This window comes from Somniosus microcephalus, chromosome 1, assembly GCF_052327205.1.
Source record: "Somniosus microcephalus isolate GS21.2 chromosome 1, FLI_Smic_1.0, whole genome shotgun sequence".
Lineage (NCBI taxonomy): Eukaryota > Metazoa > Chordata > Chondrichthyes > Squaliformes > Somniosidae > Somniosus > Somniosus microcephalus.
This window is the reverse complement of record NC_140987.1, coordinates 164574314-164601790: the sequence shown is the minus strand read 5'-3', so window position 1 is coordinate 164601790 and position 27477 is coordinate 164574314. Positions and strand designations below refer to the sequence as shown.

The 27477-nt window shown below is 41.7% G+C and overlaps 1 protein-coding gene across 1 annotated transcript in view; it reads right to left on the bottom strand.

The window, feature by feature from the left end:
- The window catches only part of pggt1b (protein geranylgeranyltransferase type I, beta subunit), a 107547-nt gene that overhangs the window by 25894 nt on the left and 54176 nt on the right, over window positions 1-27477 (bottom strand). Inside the window, exons 3-5 of the mRNA XM_085987084.1 lie at window positions 21869-21936; window positions 20335-20486; window positions 18806-18938 (exon numbers count right to left, since the gene is read on the bottom strand). Of these exons, the coding sequence (XP_085843210.1) occupies window positions 18806-18938; window positions 20335-20486; window positions 21869-21936 (353 nt within the window). The remainder of the gene's footprint in view (window positions 1-18805; window positions 18939-20334; window positions 20487-21868; window positions 21937-27477) is intronic.

Below are 27477 nucleotides of genomic sequence, written 5' to 3'. Positions count from 1 at the left end.
TTCTGTGCTGTATAACTCTATGAGGTTGGAGAAGCTCGATTTGTTTTCATTAGAGCAGAGGAGGTTGAGAGGTGATTTGATAGAGGTGTGCAAGATTATGATGGGTTTGGATAGGCTAGACGTGGAAAGGCTGTTCCCACTAGTTGATGGTACAAGGAGTAGGGGACACAGATTTAAGGTTTTGAGCAAGAGATACAGGGGGGATGCAAGAAAAACTTTTTTACGCAGCGAGTGGTGAGGACCTGGAATTCGCTGCCGACGGAAGTGGTGGAAGCGGAGACACTCAATGTTTTCAAGGGGAGACTGGATAGGCACTTGAGGGATATAAACTTGCAGGGCTACGGGGATAGAAACATAGAAGATAGGAGCAGGAGTAGGCCATTCGGCCCTTCGAGCCTGCTCCGCCATTCAATGAGATCATGGCTGATCATCCAAATTCAGTACCCTGTCCCTGCCTTCTCCCCATATCCCTTGATCCCTTTAGCCTTAAGAAATATATCCAACTCTTTCTTGAATATATTTAATGAACTGGCCTCCACCGCCCTCTGTGGCAGAGAATTCCACAGGTTCACCACTCTATGGGTGAAGAAATTCCTCCTCATTTCAGTCCTAAATGGCTTACCCCTTATCCTTAGACTATGACCCCTGGTTCTGGACTCCCCGGCCATCAGAAACATCCTTCCTGCATCTAGTCTGTCCAGGCCTGACAGAATTTTATAGGTTTCGATGAGATCCCCTCTCAATCTTCTAAACTCCAGTGAGTATAAGCCCAATCGACACAATCTCTCCTCATACGTCATTCCTGCCAACCCAGGTATCAGCCTGGTGAATCTTCGCTGCACTCCTTCCATGGCAAGAACGTCCTTCCTCAGGTAAGGCGACCAAAACTGCACACAATACTCAAGGTGCGGTCTCACCAAGGCCCTGTACAACTGCAGCAAGACATCCTTGTTCTTGTACTCGAACCCTCTTGCTACGAAGGCCAACATACCATTTGCCTTCTTAACCGCCTGCTGCATCTGCATGCTTACCTTCAGCGACTAGTGCACAAGAACACCCAGGTCTCTTTGCACTTCCCCTTCTCCCAATCTATTGCCATTCAAATAATAATCTGCCTTCCTGTTTTTGCCACCAAAGTGGATAACCTCACATTTATCCACATTATAGTGCATTTGCCATGTTTCTGCCCAATCACCCAACCTGTCCAAATCGTACTGGAGTTTCACGACATCCTCCTCACAGCATACCCTCCCACCCAGCTTTGTGTCGTCTGCAAATTTGGAGATATTACATCCAATTCCCTCGTCCAGATCATTAATATATATTGTGAACAGCTGGGGTCCTAGGAGTGGGGGAATGGGACTGACTGGATTGCTCTACAGAGAGCCGGCATGGACTTGATGGGCCGAATGGCCTCCTTCTGTGCCATTACGACTCTTTGACATCACAGGAATTGGAGCAGCTTATCACAGCACTGTTGTTGAAAAACATGTCATTATTGTTATAGAAGAAATACTTGCTCTCAGCAGCACAGATTCATAGTTGAACTGAAGCTTCTGTCTCAACATGACACTTGCTTGTGCTGTTACAACAGAGGCTGATATTGCATTGTGCAGCTGATCTGTTGAACTGCTAAAGAACTAAGAGGACACACACCTTAGATAAACCTACACTAAGCACAGATGTATAGTGAACGTGCAAGGAAACACACTAGCAACAAAATCCAATTCTAAATCAATAAGCGCAATGTGTGACTTGATATCCAACATCCCTTTCCAATACTGCCAGGACATCATTACTCCTCAATATTCTATTCAGATTTTATTTCTCTGTTTATGCTTCTTTCAATTTGCTGTCTGTTTCTATTCCAATTTTCCCTCTTACGATGCTATTTTGTTTCTTTTTCTTTTTATTCTGGCAATTTTATTTTTCCTCTATTTTAATATATTGATTTCAGATAAGCAAGTATTGGCAGAATTTAATCTTGCTTTCTTGGTATCAATATCATGTTAATTTAATTTCTCATATTTCTCTCACTGTCCTTTTCGCTTTGTACCAAAGCATACCCATCAAAAGCCCCTGCCTTTACATGGTTAGCTTTTTCATAATATCGTATACTTAACTTTAATTTGCTTACCCAATACCTAGCGCAAGGGATTACAATTCATGTGTGAGCCCAAATAAATAGCAATCAGTGGGATAACCTATCACAGAGCACATCACAACCAAACCCAACCATAGGCTCATCCATGAACACATGCACATTTCTAGCACGAATCACTGGGGTAGAAAGTACTGCCAGCCACATGAGCAAATCAATTCTTAATATGTTTGTACAACTTCCCTCTGCCCACTAAAGGTCATATTTACCTTTTTAAAAAGAAAATGTATTCATACCTCCATTAAAATAGTGGACAGGAGGAATGTCGCACAAATGTGTTAGCAATTTGTCTGCTAACATCGCCAGCCATAATTTCTACCTCATCAGAAAAAGGAATTGTTGCCCCATTTTCAATCCTATATTGGAGGTGCAAAAGATGACTCAAGCATTCTATGGCAGAGATTTAGGGGATCAGACCTTTCTGCTTTCATTGGCTCTGGATCAAACCACATTGTGCCTTTCTGAGCTATTTTAGAATACCTGACAAGACAGGTATACAAGTTTAAGTCGACCGTCAACCATCTTGTACTAAAATACATTTAAAACGTGCATTTGGGTACTCCATTAAAAGTTATTAAATTTTTCATCAAGTTTTAAAACATTTGGTCAGTTGAAAAAAATGTATTTTTCTCAGGTCTTTCCCTCATCAAAATAATACAAATCTCCTTCTATACAAGGCTATACATTGCACTGCAACAGGGAAAGGAATCATGGTAACTGCATAAAACAGCAGTTTGTTAAATAGAGACATCTGGCTCAATACTAATTATTGTTGCACAAATCAAGAGTGCACATTAGATACATATTTACTCAACAGGTATAACATATGAGCAAAGAAGGTAATCGCTGTTGGTTTTGTGTTTTATCAAATAGATCCAACTTCCCCCGGGCCCATTTAGGGTTTAGAGGGGGAATTCCAGAGCATGGGGATTAGACAGCTTAAGGCACTTACGCCAATGACCAAACAGAAGAGAGTGGGGGTGGGGTAGAATTTTCAGAATTAAGGAGGGGGAAGGACATGAAGGGATTTAGAAGAGAGGATGAAAATGATAAATGAGTCATTTGGGAATCGGCAGCCAATGTAGGTCAGCAAGGACAGGGGCACTAGGTGAGCAGGACTTGGTGCAGGATAGGATATGGGCAACAGTTTCGGATATGCTGTATGGTTTATGGACGGTGACAAAGGCATAAATGAGAGCTTCAGTCACAGATGGGCTCAGGTAAGGGCAGAGCTGGGCGATGTTATGGAACTGGAAATAGACAAGTCTTTATGAAGAAGAGGAAATGGGATCAGAACCTCAGCTCAGGGTCGAATGGGATGCTGCGGTTGCAAACCGTCTGGATGAGGCCAAGACCAGAGAAGGAGATGGAGTTTGTGGTTGGTGCATAAGACAATGGCTGCAAAATTCCCGTCCTTAGCGGCGGCAGATTGGATGATGTGCCAGTCATGCTTGAATAGCTGGCAGTGTGTGCAAGGTGTGAGATGTGGTTCTGAGGCTTACAACAGCGTTAAGTGTGTGAGGGTGAGATGAAGCTTTGATTGTGAGGTGCGAGTCATGATTGCTAGAGATTGTTGGTAGGTGAGTGAAGGGGGTGTGGTGCATTGAGCAGTGTGTGAGGCTAATGGTGCAGTTGGTGGGATATGGCATTTAAAGATGTCTTCACTCACCTTGACCATTCGAGTGAGGTCATTAAACTTCTTCCAGCACTGGATCCAAGTCCTGGGGGCAACACTGGTGGCACGGACGGCTTCTGCTATTTCCTCCCACTGCCTTCTTACGGTGTGCCTGGAAGGCCTCCTGCCCCCTTGCAGGTACAGGACCCATCTCCTCCTGTACGCCCCCTGCACCAAGGCCTCCAGTGCTGCATTGGAGAACGGAGGTGCATGCTCTCTTCCCCTCTTGAGAAATTTATTTGACTAGCTCCACCAACAAGGAGGTCCTTCTGATTCAGAGCACCTTTCCTTTAAGAAGTGCAGAACAGCCCGAGACTTTCAGGCAACCTTTAAATGGAGAGCAGACACCACAGCATATTGGGCTCCCTGTTGAGCCCTGAGCCCACCAGCAGCGCGCTTAGCGCTGAGCTCAGTGCTCCAATAATTATAATGAGTAGGCAGCATGAATTTTGCGTGCTGCTTGCACTACTTTCAACAGGCGCGGGCAGAGCGCACATCGTGATCCCCGTGCCAGTTTTCTGACGCAACCAAATTTTGCCTCCATTGGCTTTAGTCTTCTTAATGTTTAGCTGGAGCAAGTTACAACGAAATCCAAGACTGGACGTCAGACAACCAGTCTGACAGGAGAGAGGCAGTGCAGGGATCGAGCAAGATGGTAGATATAGCATTGCTGTCGTTGACATGCATGTTGAAGCTGATCCCATGGCTTCAAATTATGAGCCATGGGGCAGCATGTAGATGAGGAAAAGGAGGAGGCCAAGGACGGATGCTTGGAGGAGTCCAGAGGTAATGATGTGAGGGTGGGAAAAGAAGCAATTGCTTGAGACATGTAGCAACAAATGGATAGGTAAGAGTGGAACCAAGCAAAGGCACTCTTATAGAGCTGGACAACAGAGGAGTGGCATTGGAGGAGGATCAGGTGAATGTGCCAAAGGTTGCAGAGAGATCAAGGAGGATGAGGAGGGATAATGCACTATGGTCACAGTGACAGGTGACATTGTAACTAGAGCCATCATGGAGCAGGGATATCTAATTTTATGGAATCGGGGGCTTGTTACACATGTAAAACCAGTGAGTGGGCCCACGAGATCAGTTTCAAACCGGTTACGTCAGAAAACTGGCATGGGGATTATTCAGCCAAGAAAGACATTTTCTGACCTTCTGGTAAACAAGGTCTATCTCTTGTGGGTTGTGGGTTCAAGTCCCACTCCAGAGACTGGAGCACAAAAATCTATGCTGACACTTCCGTGTAGTACTGAGGGAGTGCTGCACTGTCAGAGGTGCAGTCTTTCGGATGAGGCATTAAACCGAGGCCCCGTCTGTTCTCTCAGGTGGATGTAAAAGATCCCATGGCACTATTTTGAAGAAAAGCAGGGGAGTTATCCCTGGTGTCCTGGCCAATATTTATCCCGCAATCAACAACACTAAAAAAAGAGATTACCTGTTCATCACATTGCTGTTTAGGAGAGCTTGCTGTGCACAAATTGGCTGCCGCTTTTCCTACATTACAACAGTGACTACACTTCAAAAAAGTACTTCATTGGCTGTAAAGTGCTTTGGGACATCTGAGGTCATGAAAGGCGCTATAGAAATGCAAATTGTCATCATCTTCCTTCTTCAACTTCTACTCCAGCTTAATCAGCAGACCTGTGCTCCCCACATCACCCTGTGTGCTCCCCTCTGACTCACTGTCTAATTCCCTTGGATAGATGTCTCTGGTCTCATGCTTTGTAGGGAGAGGGTGAATGAGGGTGCATGTGATGCAGTGCAAGCGAGGCTTGGCAGATCTTTGTCCTTTGCTTCTATCTTGCTTTGCAACATCTGAAGGAAAGGCAATAGATTAGAATGAGTTGCCGAGGCATTGAATTCACGTGACTTTCAGTAGAAATAATGAGTGTTCACAATGTAGTCTGCTGACAGGTTATGTGTAGTCCAAAAGCACGAGAAGGAAGAGAAACAAAATGTTATGAAGAACCTGCAGTCGACATCTACCCTCCAACTTTTGATTCTCCTGTATGCTCTCTCCTTAGCTACATAGCTTCCTCCTTATAGGAGGGCAGAGGTTGAGTGGACCACCAGGTGTGGCCAATCTCTGCTGTAAGGGGCAGTCTTCTCCTTTTAGAAGAATGCCAGAAATCAAAATGCCCTCTGGTTGTCATGAGATACAGTAAAACATAAGTGTCAGCAGACAAACTATAATGGGGCAACAGTTGCTTGAAACAAGCAATTCCATATTATGTGAGGCTTTTAGTGGATTCATGCATAGCTGCGAGTAAAGGAACACTTGTGGGTAAAAATTGAGGGCATAAAGGGTCGCATGGAATCTCCTGGTCATTAAAGGTAAGCTCTTAAAACATCTCAACAGTGACGGGAAGATGGTTGTAAATGGAAAGCATGCTGATCAGACCACATTTTAGGAAGGTATGGCTCATTACTCTTACTTACTAAGATCATTAAACTTCTTATAGCATTAAGTACCCATGTGGGGGTCATGGAGGCTGCATTTAATGCGGAGCCCACCTCCTTCAACTGTGCCTGGCAGTTTCCTTAGACAGCTTCTTTCCATGCATTCCAAATAGGGGGTCTCGCTCTCCTCAGAGTTGTATCTGCAGCACCTCTATTAATGTCTCTGAAAATTTGGGGACTCTGTTCCCTGCAGCTGAACTGTCAGACATTTTAGCAACTGGTAATTCAGTTGGTCCTTTAAGCTGCTGCAGATAACCCCTGCAGCAGCATGCCATTCCACTCCTGTGTGCCCCCAATTGGAGACAGCACAAAGAGCTTGCGTTCATTCCTCACATTAAAATGATCCTGGAATATTTATATCAAGTGGTAAAATTTTGCCATCGTAGTAATTATATATAGATTTAAATAATTTAGAAATCAAATCCCAGAAGGCACTTGATAGAAAATCTGTCGATTTGCTAGGTCGGTGTGGGTGTATAGTTCAACATTCATGGCCAGCAAAATAGTCAGATTATGCAATCCAGCTCTTAGTTGTCCAAAACTGTAATTGTGATTTTAACCTTCTGAGCCTATGCAGATTTCGTACACATGTACTGTAGTTAGGACAATCACATTTTTCAGACTCCCTGGTACTTTCCCTTTATTTGCCAAAAGGACATTACTGGCCTGTATGCATAGGCAACAGTTCAGCTCATCCATGGCATTCAACCTTCTTGCAGGCACTGTTTAGATTTCTCACCACTGGCAGTTAGGATCAGAGGCTGAAAGGTGAAAACACATGTTCTGAAAGATAGTTGCTGTCTTGGATGGCAAGAGCATTCTTGCTATTGGAAGCAACACTGTAGTATAAAGGGGTCACAGAGTGCAAAACACACACTTACATCAAGCAGCTTCTGGGATTTGATTTCATGACTTGTAATTATTTTTAACTCTATGTAATTACTGAAAACAGCAAAATTGTACCACTTGATATAAATATTTGATACTGTAGAATCAGTAATAGAATTGTGTAAATGCCCACATAGTGGAAAGATTTTGTACCCGAGCAGCAGCTTCATGTTTAACCCTGCCCTACACCACGGGAGCATGGGATATCTCACACAGGAAAAACAAATTATGTATTTTACATGTTTTAAACATGGGATATAATTACTAATTATCACCATACTTTAAATGATTAAAGTTTGGCCATATTTTTGCAAACTCCAGCATATAATGGCATTTGCTACAAGCAACCTGTCAGCCATTCCCTCCAATTACCACTGCTGCCAGCTCCCTGCTGCTTTTAATCACTCCAGTTACTAAATATAATTACATAGTTGTTGGCCTACTTCTGTCAGTCCAGATGCTTAATCTAAAACAGCTGAAATGAACATATTGATGAAGGTAGCAGGGTAGCACCAAGGGGGTGTCAAGGTGTTGATAATAGTGAGCATACACATAGCTCAAGTAGCACAAATCCTGATATTGCTGTAATGTATGAACGTGAAGGTTTTGCACTAGAATAGGCGACCGAAAGCTAACGTAGCACAGGGCACTAGGAGACTGTTTCCACTATTTAGAAATCTCTATCCAAAGTGTGTAACATCTCTGCTGAGGCACATATTGTTGGTGCTCCAATATACTGTGTCACTGCACTGTCCCCCATATAGGTAAAGATTTTAAAATCAAGCTTTATTCCACTCCAAGCAACCAGAGGCGTTAGGATGTGCGGGTTAGGTTGATTTGGCTATGATAAATTGACCCTTAGTGTTAGGGGATTAAATACGTGGGGTTACGGGGATAGGGTGGGATATGTGTCGGTGCAGGCTCGATGGGCCGAAATGGCCTCTATCTGCACTGTGGGGATTCTGTGTTCTGTGTGATATAAAGTGCACCCTCATCTGTTTGCTTGATAATGCTGTGGAGTCCAGAGTCTTTGGAAAGTTGCAACTTGTTTCTCGTCAAAGGCCTCAAATATACACATCCTATAACATAACTTATACGATCATACACCAGCAAAAAGCTGGGTGTTTGCTCATTTTTAAGACCTCAAATATTTCCAAAAATCTCAGTGAAATAGTTTGGGAATTCCCTTAAATGATTATTAGGTTTCAGCTCTATTAATATTTAATCAAGATACACTCTCAGGTTAAGGAAAGAATAAAACTCTCGCACCATGGTCACTATCATGCTTAAAAAGAAACTGATAATGTGACCTGGCACTGAACCCCAAGATTCCATTATTGCACATGATGCAGATTCAAATGGCCAACCATTTTGAAATTCCGAGAATGGAGAAGTTTCTGGAGCTTTTGGACAGTAAATCTAAATATTTCATGTCCTTTTAGGAAACCTCCTGGACTGCTGATTACACCTACCTCAACAGGAGTCAATCTTGACAAATTGCACTTTAAGAAAGCATTTGCTGTTCGGACAGCAGATTCTCAAAGACTCTGAAATACCTACACTTTGATGAGTAATTATGTTTTAATCTTTCACTTCATGGGTTATTTTCTGTTAAGATACCGTTAAATGTCCACTGAGGGCCAGGATACAGCAAGTTTATCAAGGATGCACTAGATTTACTATGGATCCTGATAGTCAGCCGTAGCAAATATAGGATTACACAAGATATACAGCACAGAAACAGGCCATTCGGCCCAACCAGTCTATGCCGGCGTTTATGCTCCACTCGAGCCTCCTCCCGTCTTTCCTCATCTAAATCCATCAGCATAACCCTCTATTCCCTTCTCCCTCATATGCTTGTCTAGCCTCCTCTTAAATGCACCTATACTGTTCGCTTCAACCACTCCGTGGTAGCAGGTTTCACATTCTCACCACTCTCTAGGTAAAGACGTTTCTTCTGAATTCCCTATTTGATCTCTTAGTGACTATCTTATATTGATGGCCTCTAGTTTTGCTCTTCCTACAAGTGGAAACACTTTCTATCTACTCCATCAAAACCTTTCATAATTTTAAAGACCTCTATTAGTTTACCCCTCAAAAGAGACCCAGCCTGTTCATCCTTTCCTGAAAGGTATGTCCTCATATTTCTGGCATCATCCTTGTAAATCTTTTTTGCACCCCCTCCAGTGCCTCTATACCCTTTTTATAATATGGCGACCAGAATTGTATACAGTACTCCAAGTGTGGTCCAACCAAGGTGCAATACAAGTTTAGCATAACCTCTCTTTTTCCAATTCTATCCCTCTAGAAATAAACCCTAATGCTTGGTTTGCTTTTTTAATTTCCTTATTAACCTGCGTCACTACATTTAGTGATGTGTATTTGTACTCCAAGATCCCTTTGCTCCTCTACTCCATTTAGATTATTTTCCAAGTAATATGTGACCTAATTTTTCTTACCAAAATGTAATACTTCACATTTATGTGTTGAAATTCATTTGCCAATTATATGCCCAGTCTGCAAATTTATGAATGCCTTCTTGTAATTTGTTGCAGTCCTCCTCAGTACTGACTACACTCCCCCACCCCCCCCGCCCAAAATTTGGTGTCATCCACAAATTTAGAAATTGTGTTTTGATTCCAAAAGTCTAAACCGTTAATATAAATTGTGAACAACAGTGGTCCCAGCACTGATCCTTGTGGAACACCACTTTCCACCTTCTGCCACTCTGAATAGCTACCCTTTACCCCTACTCTCTGCTTTCTGTCTTGAAGCCAGCTAGCTATCCATTCTGCTACTTGCTCCCTAACTCCACATTCTCTGACCTTGTTCATCAGTCGATTATGTGCATAGTGGTTAGCACTGTTGCCTCACAGCGCCAGGGACCCGGGTTCAAATCTGGCCGCGGGTGACTGTCTGTGTGGAGTTTGCACATTCTCCCCGTGTTTGCGTGGGTTTCCTCCGGGTGCTCCAGTTTCCTCCCACAGTCCAAAGATGTGCGGGTTAGGTTGATTGGCCATGATAAAAATTGGCCCTTAGTGTTAGGGGGGATTAAATACGTGGGGTTACGGGGTTAGGGCTTGGGTGGGATGGCTGTCGGTGTAGGGACCGGGTGCTAGGGTTTGGATGATCAGCCATGATCTCGTTGAATGGTGGAGCAGGCTCGAAGGGCCGAATGGCCTACTCCTGCTCCTATCTTCTATGTTTCTATGTTATCCAGCCAGTTTACTTTAGGGCTGCTGCTGGTTGCATGAGGCCCATGCTTCGGGAGTCAGTGATGTCAGCACAGATTTTGTGCGATATAAATACTGCTAAAGGGGTTTAATTGTCACCAAGATGGCGTGCTTCACAATGGAAAAATGCTGATACTCTGTGGCCGACTCAATCTTAAACCGGAGGCAGGCTCAATCTTAAACTGGAGGCAAGCAGGATTGCAATACTTGAGGGCACTGTTAACATTGACTGGTCAGATTAACTCATTGATGGGATCAAGAGATACACATGTCATTGGGACTGGGATTGTTCTCAATTGACTCCAAATAACCCTGTAAGCAGCTGTCCTAATGTGTAGACTGACCCTACTTGGACAAGCAGGTGAAAGCTGATCAACTGTCTGTGCCAGTAGGCCATGCAGTTTTAGCTGGTTAAAGGTCAGTAGTACATACATACAAAATGACAGGCAGGTAAAGACCAACTGGTCCATCAAGCCTGCCCCACATTCATGATGCCTGGAGCATCATGAATAGGCACTTTCTGCCCATCCACCCTGCAGTAACCATGTAATCTCCCGAGAGGCACAAAAAAAAACAGGGGAAAAAAAAACAGGGCCAAAAAGGGAAATTATATCGGGGAAAATTCCTTTTTGACTCCCTCAGCTGATCGAAACCAATCCACTGAATATGCTTATGTTAACTGCTTAATCGCTTAACTTTTATAAGATGCAATTTCTGCCTCAGCCAAGAACCAGTCCAGATCTCTTTGGGAGGCATGCAGAATCAGCACACACCGCACGAACCAGCAACTTAAAAGATCCACTACTCTCTAGGAAAAGAACCGCTTAACATCCAGTCTACTCCTACTCTTGTGTAGTTTAAATGCATGACCCCATGTCTCCTGTTCCTGTGTTCCTCAGCAACAATTTGCATTTATATAGTGCCTTTAATGTAGCAAAGCGTCCCAATGTGCTTCACAGAGCGTTATCAAACAAAATGTGGCACCGAGCCACATAAGGAGATATTAGGACAGGTGACCAAAAGCTTCTTAAAGGAGGACAGAGAGGTAGAGAAGTAGAGGGATTTAGGACGTGAATTCCAGAGCTTAGGGCCTAGGCAGCTGAAATGGAAAATTAAACAGAAAAAGATGGAGAGCTGTCCATGGCAGTGTGTATGAAGGGTTGAACCTGTATATTATATAAGTAAGCAAACAAAGCAGCACTGAAATAAGTCATAGCATGGATGAATCAAGGGGCCAAAATGTACTGGACCTGGCGAACGAACGCTTGTCCAGTTAATATCGATGACCCTTTGGACTGGAAGTTAAGTTAGAGATCCAGATGGCATGGCACCTTCGACAGGACAGCAACTGTGTGACTTCTTAACCAATCAGACAGAAGCAGTGTTGATGAACAGTTTAGAGTCTGAACCAGGAAGTGTAAGTTAGAATTGTGAATTCTATGTCAAATCAGGTACAAAAAGCAAAATGGAGAGGGGGAAAGAAAGCATGGATCAAGAGAGAAAGAGTTTTTTTTAAATCAACAATTAAAATCTGGCGGAATGAAACTCCACACGTGTAAAAGTAAATTTTCAGTGCCAGAGAGGTTGTTTGGCAGTAATTAAGATTTATCACGCCATTAAAAAAGGCAACCTAGGCTGAAATGGACAAGCCCTAACTTTCTGTGGCAAGTTTAGTCCAAGGGCTTGAAATGGCAGTGGGTAATGACAGCGAACTGTCAACGTTCGCTGTCATTACCCCTCTGAAACTGACCGCAACTTCAGGATTTAGTGCATGCGCATCTAAACGTGGAAATCCTGAAGTTACAGTGTGTCATTCACTGCTCTGACACTGACTGACTCAGCCCTCCACACCCCCCCACCCCATAACCAGCAATCAGTGAAAAGTGAAACCGATGAAAACTTGGAATTTTCTGCATTAGTATCACTGTTAAATACCCCATTAAATGTGAAGCCTTGTTGGAATAGGTGTAACTTGGGTTTTAACAATTTTTATATTTGTGGAGTGTCAGATTTCTCCATTGATAATTACAATTTAAAAAAAAAACGTAATTAAAAAAAAGTTTGTTCATGACATTTCAGCTTCTACCTTCTACCCATGTGAAAGTCCCAATTTTTATTTCGCACTGTAACATTTAAAAAAAGTCAGAATAAAAGCAGTTTCTCATTTCCTGGTTTCCTGTCTGTGAGAATTCTTCAATGTGATTGGCTGCTTAGACAGTTTGCCGACGTCACTGCAGCATCACCATAGCAATCCCCTGTTCACAGCACTGCAATCAATTACACGTCGAAAATGGCAAACTTCACGCCACAGAGATCGCGAGATCTGTGTGGGCAGCTTTCTTCAGGGCCAGTGATGAGAGTCTTTGCTTCACCACTGAGTGCAAATTACGGGCCCATATCCACCATGGAATTATAGGAACTTCATGCCATTCAATACATTTGAATGGGGAACCAGACAGCAAGATGCCATTTTTGTGGAGCTTACGGAGGAGCAGCAACTTCCGGATTTTTTGCATTTATCTGTGCTCGCCTGAAGTTGTTGTCCAATGTACGCATAAAGAAGTGAGCGCCACTACGCTCGCTTATTTTACAGTAAATTCTGGCCGATTATAAGTACATGCCATGTAAATGATTTAAAGCCGCACAATAAGCAGATAAAACTCTGTATTTAACATGTCCCAAGGAATGAATACCAAACCAGAAATACTCAAATACCAGTTGCATGCAGCAAAAGCACCTTCTCTAATCAGTTAACTATCTCAATGTCCTGCACCAAGCCCAAGGTCTGACCCTGGATCAATTAATTTGAACTTTATTTTTAGATAAATTGGAAATATATACAAATGATTAATCAACACACAGATTCCAATCGTGATTGGGCAAAGTAGTTTCTGCAATGTTAATCAGTCACCTATTAAAAGATCACTATGGGAAGGAATTAAAAAAAACAAATTCCAATTTTAAAAAGTCTACAGCCAGTAAAACCAGGAAGGTAAGACTGTTTAAAAGGGAGAATCTGATCTATGACTAATTATTTAAATTATAAGCAAAATTGAGACAGTCAAGAGTCAATAACAGCACAGGAGGCCATTCGGCCCATCGAGTCCGTGCCAGCTCTCTGTAGAGCAATCCAGTCAGTCCCATTCCACCGCTCTATCCCCGTAGCCCTGCAAGTTTATTTCCCTCAAGTGCCTATCCAGTCTCCCCTTGAAAACATCGAGTGTCTGCGCTTCCCCCACTTCCGTCGGCAGCGTTGGCAGGACTGGAGAATTTTAGCTATGAGGAAAGATTGGATAGGCTGGGATTGTTTTCTGTGGAACAGAGGAGGCTGAGGGGAGACTTAATTGAGGTGGATAAAATTATGAGGGGCCTAGATAGAGTGGATAGGAAGGATCTGTTTCCATTAGCAGAGAGGTCAATAACCAGGGGGCATAGATTTACAGTAATTGGTAGAAGGATTAGAGGGGAGTTGAGAACTTTTTTCTGGGGGGTCTGGAACGCACTGCCTTAACAGCCTGCCAAATATATTCCATCCTGATATCAGGGCATAGCCTATTGAAATAAAATTAGCTAGCAGCCATGGAGAAGGATTGACAAAAAAATAGAAACATAGAAGATAGGAGCAGGAGTAGGCCATTCGGCCCCTCAAGCCTGCTCTGCCATTCAATGCGATCATGGCTGATCATCCAAATTCAGTACCCTGTCCCTGCTTTCTCCCCATACCCCTTGATCCCTTTAGCCTTAAGAAATATATCCAACTCCTTCTTGAATATATTTAATGAATTGGCCTCTACTGCCTTCTGTGGTAGAGAAATCCACAGGTTCACCACTCTCTGGGTGAAGAAATTCTTCCTCATTTCTGTCCTAAATGGCCTACCCCTTATCCTTAGACTGTGTCCCCTGGTTCTGGAATCCCCAACCATCGGGAACATCCTTCCTGCATCTAGTCTGTCCAGTCCTGTCAGAATTTTATAAGTTTCAATGAGATCCCCTCTCATTCTTCTAAACTCCAGCGAGTACAAGCCCAATCGACCCAATCTCTCCTCATACGTCATTCCTGCCATCCCAGGTATCAGCCTGGTGAATCTTCGCTGAACTCCTTCCATGGCAAGAACATCCTTCCTCAGATAAGGCGACCAAAACTGCACACAATACTCAAGGTGTGGTCTCACCAAGTACAACTGCAGCAAGACATCCTTGTTCCTGTACTCAAACCCTCTCCCTACGAAGGCCAACATACCATTTGCCTTCTTAACCACCTGCTGCACCTGCATGCTTACCTTCAGCGACTGGTGCACAAGGACACCCAGGTCTCGTTGCACTTCCCCTTCTCCCAATCTATTGCCATTTAGATAATAATCTGCCTTCCTGTTTTTGCCACCAAAGTGGATAACCTCACATCTATCCACGTTATATTGCATCTGCCATGCTTCTGCCCAATCACCCAACCTGTCCAAATCATCATGTAGTTTCTCGACATCCTCCTCACAGCACACACGCCCAGCCAGTTTTGTGTCATCTGCAAATTTGGAGATATTACATCTAGTTCCCTTGTCTAGATCATTAATATATATTGTGAATAGCTGGGGTCCAAGGACCGATCCCTGCGGTACCCCACTAGTCACTGCCTGCCACTCGGAAAAAGACCAGTTTATTCCAACTCTTTGCTTTCTGTCTGCCAACCAGTTTTCTATCCAAGTCAATACCTTGCCCCCAATCCCATGTGCCTTAACTTTACACGCTAATCACTTATGCGGGACCTTATTGAAAGCCTTCTGAAAGTCCAAATACACCACATCCACTGGTTCTCCCTTATCTATTTTACCAGTTACATCTTCAAAAAATTCCAGTAGATTAGTCAAGCACGATTTACCTTTTGTGAATCCATGTTGATTTTGTCCGATCCTGTCACTGTTTTCCAAGTGCTCTGCTATTACATCTTTTATAATGGACTCTAGCATTTTCCCCACTACCGATGTCAGGCTTACCGGTCTGTAATTCCCTGTTTTCTCCCTACCACCTTTTTTGAATAGTGGGGTAACATTAGCTACCCTCCAATCCATGGGTACTGTTCCAGATTCCATCAAATGTTGGAAGATGATCAGCAATGCATCTACTATTTCTAGGGCCACTTCCTTAAGTACCCTAGGATGTAGATTATCAGGCCCTGGGGATTTATCGGCATTATTACTGTGAAGTACTGGTCTATTTATACACACAAAAAAGGATCATTGCTTTATGCTAAAAAGTAACTTTCATCTTAATCAAAGTTTATCCATAAGCTTTCTCCAAATACTGTAACCCAAAAGTGCATAACAAACATAAAAGCAAGCTGATATTTATAAAACAGGAATCAGAGAGAGCCTGGCCATGATCTGTTGTGTGCGTAATTGAGAAGTGATAAGAAGATTACGAGCAACAAATCACTAAAGCTACTGAATTCAGAGCAGGCTATTTTAAGACCACAAAGAAAAACAAACTGATAATCTTATTCTACAGAAAAGTGGCCCTTAATTCAAGGGTCAGACTTGATTTCAATGTCTACACCTTTTGCTTCTCAAAATAAAAAACACAAACAGCCCAAATATGTTGAACTGCTTCATCTGCAATTTAAAAAATATTTTAACCATTGAAAGTCAGCAAGATGGAAGAGAAGAGGAAGATTCTATCAGAAATCTAGTACCTAATGTCAAGATCAATGTAGCAGAGTCTAGACCATCCCAAAATTCAGATTCAGATTATTTTTGCTACTATAAAACAATGAGAATTCAGGGCCTTTGATTCAGTGTCTGAGCCAATGACTTAGGCCTCAGTCTCCTCGCTCCTTGGCCCAAATCAGAGGCATGTTAAGGTGTGGCATTCTGCAATGATGGGTAGACTTTCATATTTATTCATTCTGCTTCCCAGTGTTTTCCCCTTACCTGTTGCTACTGGTGACTGTTTGGTTTGTTAAGAATAAAAGCAGAAATCACTTTCAAAATCTATGCATGCATACATTCACAAGTGTACAGGCAGGCAAACAAAACTCTGATGTTTGTTTTAACCAACTGATACCAGAGGGGAAACCACTGGACAGAAGGACAAACAAACAACACATGCAATATGAGTAAACAAAGCTTTTTTGGCAACTCTGGTTTTAGTGGAGTTGCTCAGCGATATAAAATTACAGCAATTCCACTGAAACAAGTGGCACCAACATCAAATGCAGAGACTGGGATATGGCCTCAGAACTCAGGATAAATAAGATATGCCTCTGAAATATAACTGATGCCATTTTTTAAATAGATTAAAAGCACCACATAACCACACATAAAATCTACAAGAGGACAATTCAACCCCCCAAAAATTGTGGGCATTAAATTTTTAAAGCACTCAAAAGAATTTTCTCTTCCATGGTAACTAGCATTTGCTCCAGCCCAAGGGGATGCTATATCCTGAGTTACCAGAACTGTAGTAAAGTATGATATGCAGTGGAAATGTAGCCAGTAATTGCTGATTGGGTTATAGCCACAAAGCTTCTTAAGACTGAGCAGATACAGGCGAAAGGTTACCAGGATAGGTAGACTTGATCTATATTTAGCACATCAGTCACATATAGCTGCTTTTTTTTTTTAAACTGTTTAATAAAAACCTTAAAGTACCCATCTTATGATGGATTTGCTGCCAAATGCTGAAATGAAAAGCAAATCACCAGGTTAGAATAAAACTTGCATTGATACGCAACAGTCTTCCAATACCTACTCCATAGTATTAATTAATTTCTACTATTTTGTCTAACTGGTGAACAAAATTTTAAAAAATGCATGAAGCTTTTTGGAATCAACCACCTGTCTGCAGTGATTACAGAGTTTCAGAACCAAAAATTCTTTGACATGGGTTTAACAAAGAAAATTTGATAGTTAAAAGCTTCTGCTGTGCATTTTTGTACAAGTGGTAACTCAGATGACAACTCAGTGGCAAATGGGACCATTGGTCACAACTGGATACACACACTTAAAGTTCCTTTATTATAGCAACAACAAATGAATCATTTCATGTTTAGTACTGTGAATAAATCTTCAAAGGCCACCTGGTATGCAGACCAGATGCAAAAAAAGTGTTCAATTAGTCATAGCAAGACTTTTTACTTCCCACCCTTGAAAGAACTGTCTTTGATAATAGTCACAAAGTGGATCAAAAACTATGGTTGCCCTCAGCATTAAAGGCTGCACCTTCCCTGAATTCTCCCTCCAATGAACGAGAATGTTCCCCTATATCACCCCATCATAAAACCCCCAGCACCATCCAGAAGACCAAGTCAGCATTGTGTGCGTGTGTGGTTAGGTGGAAGAAATAAGCATGGTTCTATGTAGGCAACATTTGCTGTACTTGGGCTGCTGCCTTGCTCCTCAGTGCCTTTCAAACTATCAAAAGAAGTTAGTGCTCAGGCTACAAACTCAACTGCACCAAAACAAAAAGCACAGCACACATCCAGAAAATTCCACAACAAATGCACAAGGTCAAAAACAAACTTCACGTACCTACACATAACAAAATACATACTTGCCACTTTATCTCAAAGTTACAAAATAATTGAGTTGGAGTTTCCAATGGATTACAGTCTATTACTGTTAACCAAAAGTAATTTTTTGATGAAAAGTGTGATTGTGCAGTATTTCAAATTAAGCAGTTTTTATGGCATTCATTTTGCACACAATTTCAATTTATCCTAAAACATCACTATAGAAAATGCATTTGCAAAGTAGAAAATGACATTTTATCCCAAATTTCAACAGATTAAGAGTAGGCTGTAGAAGAGCTTAAACAGCATCCCAGGTTGTTCTTTTGAGTAAGAAATAAAGAACAATGTGTGCCTGGTATATAACTACTAGTACCCAGTACTCAACTATTGGTAACTAAAGAGCTTAAAATTGTTCAAATCTAAATAAGTAAGAGTCAGGGCACCAACTAGGTTTTAACAACCTACCTTTTTGCAGCTCCAATTAAACTGATTTTCAAAACACTACAAAGTTGACTTGGGCAACCTTTACACACCCCATTTCAATCCCAGTAAAAGAGCTTAGACATTTTTATTAAGGTGCATCAAAAACAAGGTGACCAACCACAACCTGTGGCAGCCTTTAAAATGTCATCAGCAAGATTGTGTTACATTTTGTTTTGTTGCCTGTAATTACATTTTCTGCCAGGTAATTTGCAAACGTCTCCATATTATAGCAAAATAAAAGTCTCTCTTAGAAACAAAAAATATTTGTTTTCCTCAGAAGAACTGTAGTTTTTAGTTTGTATTTTTATCTGTGCTATGAAGACAAGTTTCATGAGCTAAAGTTCTGAGAATAAGAACCATTCGAGTACAATAATAAAAACTTCTCTTTTCTTACTTACCATACTTTTCCTGATATATTCTATGGCTTTCTTTGTGTCCATTCCTGACCAGTCATTAAGCATGTAGCAGATACAAGTGGCACAGTACACAAACCTCATGTCATTTTCACTTCCTTCTGGCACTGCATAGAAACTGCAAGACAAAGAGAAAGACAGGAAGGAGAACAAGGAATACTGCTGCAACTAATCTAGACATGATAAATGCAAATGGTCTTTCTAGCATTCATTTGATTCTTCACTATGAAATTTAATTTAGAGCCATTGAAAATAAGGTTTCTGTACCTTTTGTTTCACAAAGGTGTCTATTGTACAATTATAAATTGTTGTTGATCAAAACAAGTTTCAATTTTCATAACCGAATTAAAGAAATACACTTGCAAAGTAGCAAAATACATTTTATTTCAAAAGAAGCAAACCTCAACCTAAACCACTCTTTACCTGGCGCCTCACATTTGTAAATAATAAATTCAATTTTAAAGTAGAACAATGACTCCCTGATGGTTCAGTGGGTAAATTCACCACTTGATGTGATTGTGTTACAAATAGCATAAAGTCCAACTTTCAATCTTTGCTGCTTTCAGTTGGGTGCACTGATTTGCTTCAGCACAGAGGGGCTTTTCTTTTGTAAGGGCTGCTGTGGAAAATCAGAGGAAATAACAAAATTCCTGCTCCTGTTTGGTATCCAGTGATCCCTGCTGGCAAGTTTACATGTATGGCTATTGGGTATGTTCAGTATTAGGGGGTCAGCTGTTCTATCCATGGTCCAGCAGCTTGTTAACCATAACCGTAGAGGCTCACAAAAGGAAGGATCATTTGGCTAAAGTATCAGAGACTTGCCACATCTGAGAAACTGTACCATAGAATAAGTCAGAAAATTCAAGAGGAAAGAGAGAAAAAAGACTGAGGAACTAAACAAAAAGCACAAAGCACGGTGGCATAGTGGTTAGCACTGTTGCCTCACAGCGCCAGAGACCCGGGTTCAAATCCGGCCTCGGGCGACTGTCTGTGTGGAGTTTGCACATTCTCCCCGTGTTTGCGTGGGTTTTCTCCGGGTGCTCCGGTTTCCTCCCACAGTCCAAAGATGTGCGGGTTAGGTTGATTGGCTATGATAAATTGACCCTTAGTGTTAGGGGGATTAAATACGTGGGGTTACAGGGATAGGGTGGGGTAGGGGTTACGGGGATCGGGTGGGATATGTGTCGGTGCAGGCTCGATGGGCCGAAATGGCCTCTATCTGCACTGTGGGGTTTCTGTGATTCTGTGTGAATTACAATAGTGGATTAGAACACTATTCACAATCAGGGCACAGGAATTCAATCATTTCAGTTTCACAAAAAAGAAAATCTTGTCTTGCTCTTAGGCATCAAAAGGTCCCAAGTGAGCAAAGCTTGGGCTCTCCCATTCCAGTGAGGATAAATCCACAGAACATAACAATCCCAACATTTAAGTACCACTGCTAAATCAATGTCATAATAGGCTGCAAAGTACTGGAGCAACTTGCTCAAAGTGTGAAGATGATTTTACTGTACCTGCCATCTTCCAGTTGAAGAGCTCCAAGCCCTGCCAGACATGCTTCTTTATTTACCCGTTTCAGATCATCGCCGAGGATCACCAGGCTAGCTAGGCCAGTGTACGTCATGGCTATGTGACCACTGTCATACAAATGATGCGTACTATGACCCTAAAATATACCAGTAAGCATGCATCAAAGAAGTGCAAAAAGTTTGAGCATTTTACTTGTTTTGCTCATAGGTTACAAACAGACCAAATACTTCAGAATAATTACAATGGCCCTTCTTTTTGTGAGGTAGGGGGATCAGAACATAAGAAATAGGAGCTGGAGTAGGCCAATTGGCCCTATGAGCCTGCCCCGCCATTCAACAAGATCATGGTTGATCTTCTACCTCAACTCCATGTTTCTGCACTCTCCCCACACCCCTTAATTCCCCAAAATTTATCGACCTCTGTCTTGAATATACTCAACGGCTGAGCATCCACAGCTCTCTGGGATAGAGAATTCCAAAGATTCACAACCCTTTGAGTGAAGAAATTTCTCCTTATCTCAGTCCAAAATGGCTGACCCCTTATTCTGTGACTGTGACCCGCTGTTCTAGATTCCCCAGCCAGGGAAAACATTTTCTCAGCATTAACCCAGTCAAGCCCATTAAGAATTTCAATTCACCTGAATCCAAGATTAAGTCACAGGTTTGAAATCAATGCCCAGTATCTTCCTTCTTGTATCCAAATTATATATAGGGCGTCTATACAAACAATAACTGTTTAGTGTGCTCCGTTTTTTTAAATATAGGACAACAATCACAACAGAATTACTGAAAGTTGTGTTACTGCTGGTTTATCCAGCTTCAGTTGATTTGCAGGAAATTACACATTTGTAAGCTAGAATATAGAAATCTCCACATAATTCACTGTAATTTCTTCTCAAAAGAAACACTGCAGTAATTAAGTTGTAAACATCTGTGCTTTTTTAGGCTTAAAAAAAGTTTTAGTCTCCTCTAGGTATAAAAAGGAGCCCCAAATTCTTCCCCTCCTGCCCAGATTTCCCTCTTTCCTCGCCTCAACAGCGGTGTTAAGTTGCTTGTTCTGTCATTATCTGTTGAAAACCCACCAAAAGATATGATTGCTCCATGGGAATAATGAAGTTATAGTCCTTACTTGAGACTAGACTTCACTGAGACTAGACTTCAATCATTTTCTGATCTATTAGATAAATTAGATTGCTGTGTACACACGCTAAACTATCTCAAGCAGTGAAAATGAACAGCATTTAGCCTTCAGTTACTTAAGTGTAAAGACCACATCAAATATACTAAATGCAGATTTATAAATAAGAAGCTACACCGGTGTAGAAATTAAAGCCAAGACTGTGAAAGTGCAACAGAAAAAGGAGACATTTCAAGCCCCAAATTGCACTGAACTCAACTCAAAATTACTTGTAGATCCCTGTAAGGAATATTCAAGAAGCTTCTACTCTGACCTATGGAGTAGTCACCACTGAATAAAGAATTGGGTTCATATCGAGATGCTTTGCATATTCCAACTAACCTTTGATTGACTGTATGGGATTCCCAGATGTGATGAACCCCTGAATCCACAGCGGTACAGATTGGATTCTGAAAAGCAAAATAATTTGTTAATATACACTAAAATAAAGCACAATGAGTTTTATTTTAAACTTTTTAAATGTAAGCATCTCTGAAGTCACTGCTAAACAAGCAGAACAGCAATTAAGTTTTCAAACGCATCTAATTGTTTGCAACTCAAATTCCATAACAAATTTTACACATTATGTAAATTTAAAATGTTGAAAAGACTTGAGTTTAAAAAAAGAAAAGTTTTCAGACACATAAAACACTGATTTTTTTCAGTGTACTATACCTCACTTATATTCTTTTCTTTAATATATTAGCAGAACTCTATAGCATGGTTTACAAGTAGTCTACTACAAATCTGGCCTGCCCCTTTAATAACACGGTTCATGTACTCCTGGAGAGAATACAGGCAATTGTAGCAGAGATCAATTAGAGGTGTAAATATTGTGCTTCATCTGTCCCAGTGTGACGGACAAGCAGTAGACGCAACATTCTTCTTACTCTTCTCTTAAAGGCGCTGATTCGTGCTGGGTTATAGTTCCTAGATGCTGGTTACCTTCCAATGTCTTCTCCAAGTGGCCATTCTTCATGTGTGAGCAAGCAACTTTTGAGCACATGGTGCATCACAATTGAGCTGGTGTCTGTTCTCATTAGACATCCATAAAAGTCCCCTTTCCAGGAGGGACCACTTGTTGGCTAATCTAGGGTGCTGAACCAACTGTAGCACTTCTACAGCCGCTTAACTCAGTTGTTTCAGATCAGTTCATCAGTCATCCCTGTGCACCACGCTTGTATATTCCAACTTTCTCTCAGATTCTCTCTGCCCCCTGCTATTCCTCCATGGATATTATTACAGCATCAAAATTAAATCAGCTGCTAAGGGCTCCGGGAGGCCTCATCTTGGAACTCTGCACCAACTATAACTACCTCATTTTCATCACCCTCAGCGCCTCCTTTAGATTTTCATACAACACATTGTTTCCTGATGGACAGGATGGCAGATAACCTGACAGCTCCCCACTAATAAGGCTCAAAGTATCTGCTATTAGCACGCCACCGCAGTTCACCCTGGAGGGAAGCAATTGGCCTCCGCATACCATTTTTCCCAACAAAGATCAGAAACAAACAAAAAATCAATCATTATTTATATAGCACCTTTAATGTAGTAAAAATGTCCCAAGGTGCTTCATGAGCGCTATCAAAACCAAATTTGGCACTGAGCCACACAATGTTATTCGGACAGATGACCAAAGGCTTGGCTAAAGAGGTAGAGTTTAAGAAGCGTCTTAAAAGGAGGAGGGAGGGGTAAAGAAGCAGAGATTTTAGGGAGGAACTCCAGGACCGAGGCAGCTGAAGGCAGGGCCGCCAATGGTGGAGCGAGAAGTGGTCAGAATTGGAGGAAGGCAGATTTCTCGGAGGGTTGTAGGGCTGGAGGTGGTTACAGAGATAGGGAGGGGCGAGGCCATGGAGGGATTTGAAAACAAGGATGAGCCTTTTAAAAATCGAGGAGTTGCTGAACCGAGAGCCAATGTAGGTCAGCGAGTACAGTGGTGATGAGTGAACGAGACTTGGTGCGAGTTAAGATACAGGCAGCAGAGTTTTAGATGAGCTTAAGTTTATGGAGGGTGGAAGATGAGAGGCCGGCTAGGAAAGCACTGTCAAGTATGGATGAGTGTTTCTGCAGCAAGTGAGCCGATAAAAGGGCAGAGTCGGGCAATGTTACGGAGGTGGAAATATGCGGTCTTGGTGATGGAGCAGATGTGTGGTCGGAAGCTCATCTCGGGTTCAAATACGACACCAAGGTTGCGAAAGGTCTGGTTCAGCCTCAGACAGTTGCCACGGAGAGAGATGAAGTCAGTGGCTAGGGAACAATGTCTATGGCAGGGACCAAAGACAATGGCTTCGGTCTTCCTAATATTTAGTTGGAGGAAATTTCTGCTCATCCAGTACTGGATGTTGGACAAGCAGTCTGACAATTTAGAGACCGTGGAGGGTCGAGAGAGGTGGTGGTGAGGTAGAGCTGGGTTTCATCAGCATACACGTGGAACCCCACGTGTTTTTGGATGATGTCGCAGAGGGGCAGCATGCCGATGAGAAAAAGGAAGGGGCCAAGGATAGATCCTTGGGGGACTCCAGAGTAACAGTGGGAGCGGGAGGAGAAGCCATTGCAGGCGAGTCTCTGGCTACGAGTTCAGGGCTAGGGCAGGGGGTGGATCTTAGGAAAGTTTAGCCCGGTGGGCTAGTGGAAGGGAGGGAAGTGGCAGAGACAGCTAAAAGGATGGTCTTAATCTTAGTGACAAAGAAGTCCATGAGCTTCTCGCACTTGCTGTTGGAGGTGAGGGTGGAGGAGGCAGGGGAGAGGGGTTTAAGACGACAGTTTGTAGTGGAGGAGAAGCCAGGGGTTACCTTGCATTCAAGGATGATCCTGGAATAGTGAGCAGTTTTGGCAGAGGACAGCAGGACCCAACAGTGCTTTGTGGTTCAGCCAGATCTGGTGATGAAACCACAAACCTACAATCTATCCTCAGCAGCAATGCTGAACCACCAATACACAGTCAAGTATTTTGTTAATATAAAACTCTCACTAGTCAACAAAATTTTCAAGTCATATGCAGTGCATACCAAGGCTGCAGGTCACATTCTTTAGCCCCCGCTTTCCACAAAATCTAGTTAAGTGTCCTCTCTGTACATATCTAGAAAGCCTCAAATGATTAATATACAAAATAATTTTTTTTAATGCAGGTCAATTTTCTCTGAGGAATCACCAAACACTACACCTCAAGTTTCCTCCTGTTTAATGAAGCTTAGCATAAAATTCATTTCCAGTCAGATCTCCAAAACAGATGAATTTCTTTTTACAAGCTAGAGCAAGCCAAGAGTAGCATATTATCAACATGCATGCCACATCTGAAATATTGTTCCACCATGCTGCAAGGGCACACTGTTCTAGCTCAACAGTGCCATCTAATGGCATCTGTATGTACTGCACCTCTTTTCCAGACATGCTAAAGCTTTTGTTTGCAGAACAGCCTTCATTTATTAGAACTGTGAGAAATCTACTCAGTAATGTTCTAGCTGACTTGTTGAATGTACAGCAAGGGAAAAATCAATTGGGTAACAGGCATTAGAGGTGGCACATTTTTATTGCTTCGATCATTTCCCAATCTTTGAAATTAGTTTTTTGGAATGTGCAATTTTGGACAAACTTACATTATTGCATATTTGTTTTCGTTCATACAATATTCAGCAAACTCAACACACCTAACAAAACACATGAACAGCAATTTCACATCTAATGCCTCAATATTTCACAAGGTTGCGATTAAGGTGAGGATCATGATGTTCATTTAGCTTCCTGAATTTGCCAACCCTGATGGATAGAAAATCCAAACACTATATTACCCCAAACACACAAGATACAAACCGGCAAAGGGCTCAGGTGGCATCACCAGTTTAGGTTATTCACAGGCTATATTGTGGCAAGGTAGGCTGCTTTACAACATATTTGTTCCCAAATGGATGACGTAGCTTTAATACATTTATGAAAATAAAATGCAAGGTGTATAATAAGTGTATTTCCCACACTATTGATTTAATGAAAAAATAAGTAAGGAGGGAAAGCAAAGCATCATTCTTGGATACTAATGAATTTCCATTCCTGGACAGATCAGAGTAGCACAGGTTGTCTACAAATTCTCTTGGACAGATATGGTTCATAGTCTGGAGAAAATTGTGGGGGGGGGGGGGTGACACCCTCACAAACATGTATATAAATAAAAGAAGCTGCTCCAGTATTCTAGCAATTCTAATACAATGAGTATTTTATTTGAAGTACCTGTCTCGCAGCACATAAACAGTACTAATCACTCTCCCCAAGTGGTGAGCTCAAGTGTATTCCAAATACTTTTCAAAAGAGACTATAATAGATGGGTGCTAATGAAGTGCAGGAAAAAAAAAAGATACCTTTGCCCAAAATGGAAAATATTGTTTCAATTTCCATAGACTGTCACTTTATTGACCATCCATTCAAGTAAGAAAACCTTTCTGGATAACGCCCAAGTTTATCCACTTTTTAAAATGAGAAACAGAACAAATGATGGCTTACATTGTATGAACAAAAACAATCAATACAAATTGGGTGTAAAACTGGTACCTTCAGAGCATTCAGCCGTTCGCTGTAACTCCTATTATTAAACACGTACAAGTTTCTCTTTCTGGAATGAAAATCTTGTTCAATTAGTTTTATTGATTTTGTACGGATTAGATGTCACTTCTTCCCTCAAACAAGGTTTTCCATCTTTGCAATTCCAATAAGCCTGCTGTCTAATAACTTTTAAATGCCAAAACAAAATCAATACGATCCCATCCAGAAGCTGCAGGGAAAAGGGCAGATTTCGTGAAATATGATAAAACTAGGCAATTGAAGTAACTGGCATAGGAGAATGGATTATCTTTCCAAGCAGGGAAACCAGTCAGTTGACAATTTAAATGTTTTTGTAATTAAAAAGGAAGATTTCAAGTACCTCATTTAAATGGCATTCTTGCTCTCGCTTCTTCAGATGAGACCGATAATTAAAGACAATGCTTACAATTATCTGAAGGATTCGAACTACCAGGATCGCTTACACTTGTTTATAGGTCATTATAGTTACATATTTCAAGTCATAGTACCCAAAGGAGGAGCAGTATTCAGTTCTTAATAATATGAAATGAAGATCACACATTATGTACGCATAATATTTTATTTAAACTTACCATTAAGAAAAAAAGTACTCAAGGTTGTGAAAGTTTCAAAAAGTTGTGAACAATTCAAAAATTTAATAGATCATCCTGTACACTACATAGGAACAGGAGTAGGCCATTCAGTCCCTCGCGCCTGTTCCGCCATTCAATGAGGCCATGGCTGATCTGCAACATAACTCCATGTACCCGCCTTTGGCCCATATCCCTTCATACCTTTGGTTAACAAAAAGCTTTCAATTTCAGATTTAAAATTAACAATTGATCTAGCATCAATTGCCGTTTGCGGAAGAGAGTTCTAACTTTCTACCACCCTGTGTGTGTAGAAGGGTTTCCTAATTTCACTCCTGAAAGGTCTGGCTCTAATTTTTAGACTATGACCCCTAGTCCTAGCATCCCTAACCTGCGGGAATAGTTTCTCTCTATCTACCCTATCTGTTCCCTTTAATATCTCAAAAACTTTGATCAGATCACCCCTTAACCGTCTAAATTTTAGGGAATACAATCCTAATTTGTGTAATCTCTTCTCGTAATTTAACCCCTAAAGTCTGGGTATCATTCTGGTAAACCTACACTGCACTCCCTCCAAGGCCAATATGTCTTTCCTAAGGTGTGGTGCCCAGTACTGCTCACAGTACTTCAGGTGTGAGCTAACCAGGGATTTGTATAGCTGCAGCATAACTTCTACTCCCTTGTATTCTGGAGGCCAGCATTTCGTTACCCTTTTTGATTATTTTCTGTACCGGTTCATGACATTTTAATGATCTATGTACCTGCAAATTTTTCAATTTAAAAAATGTAAATCCAGGTCAACATTCAGTG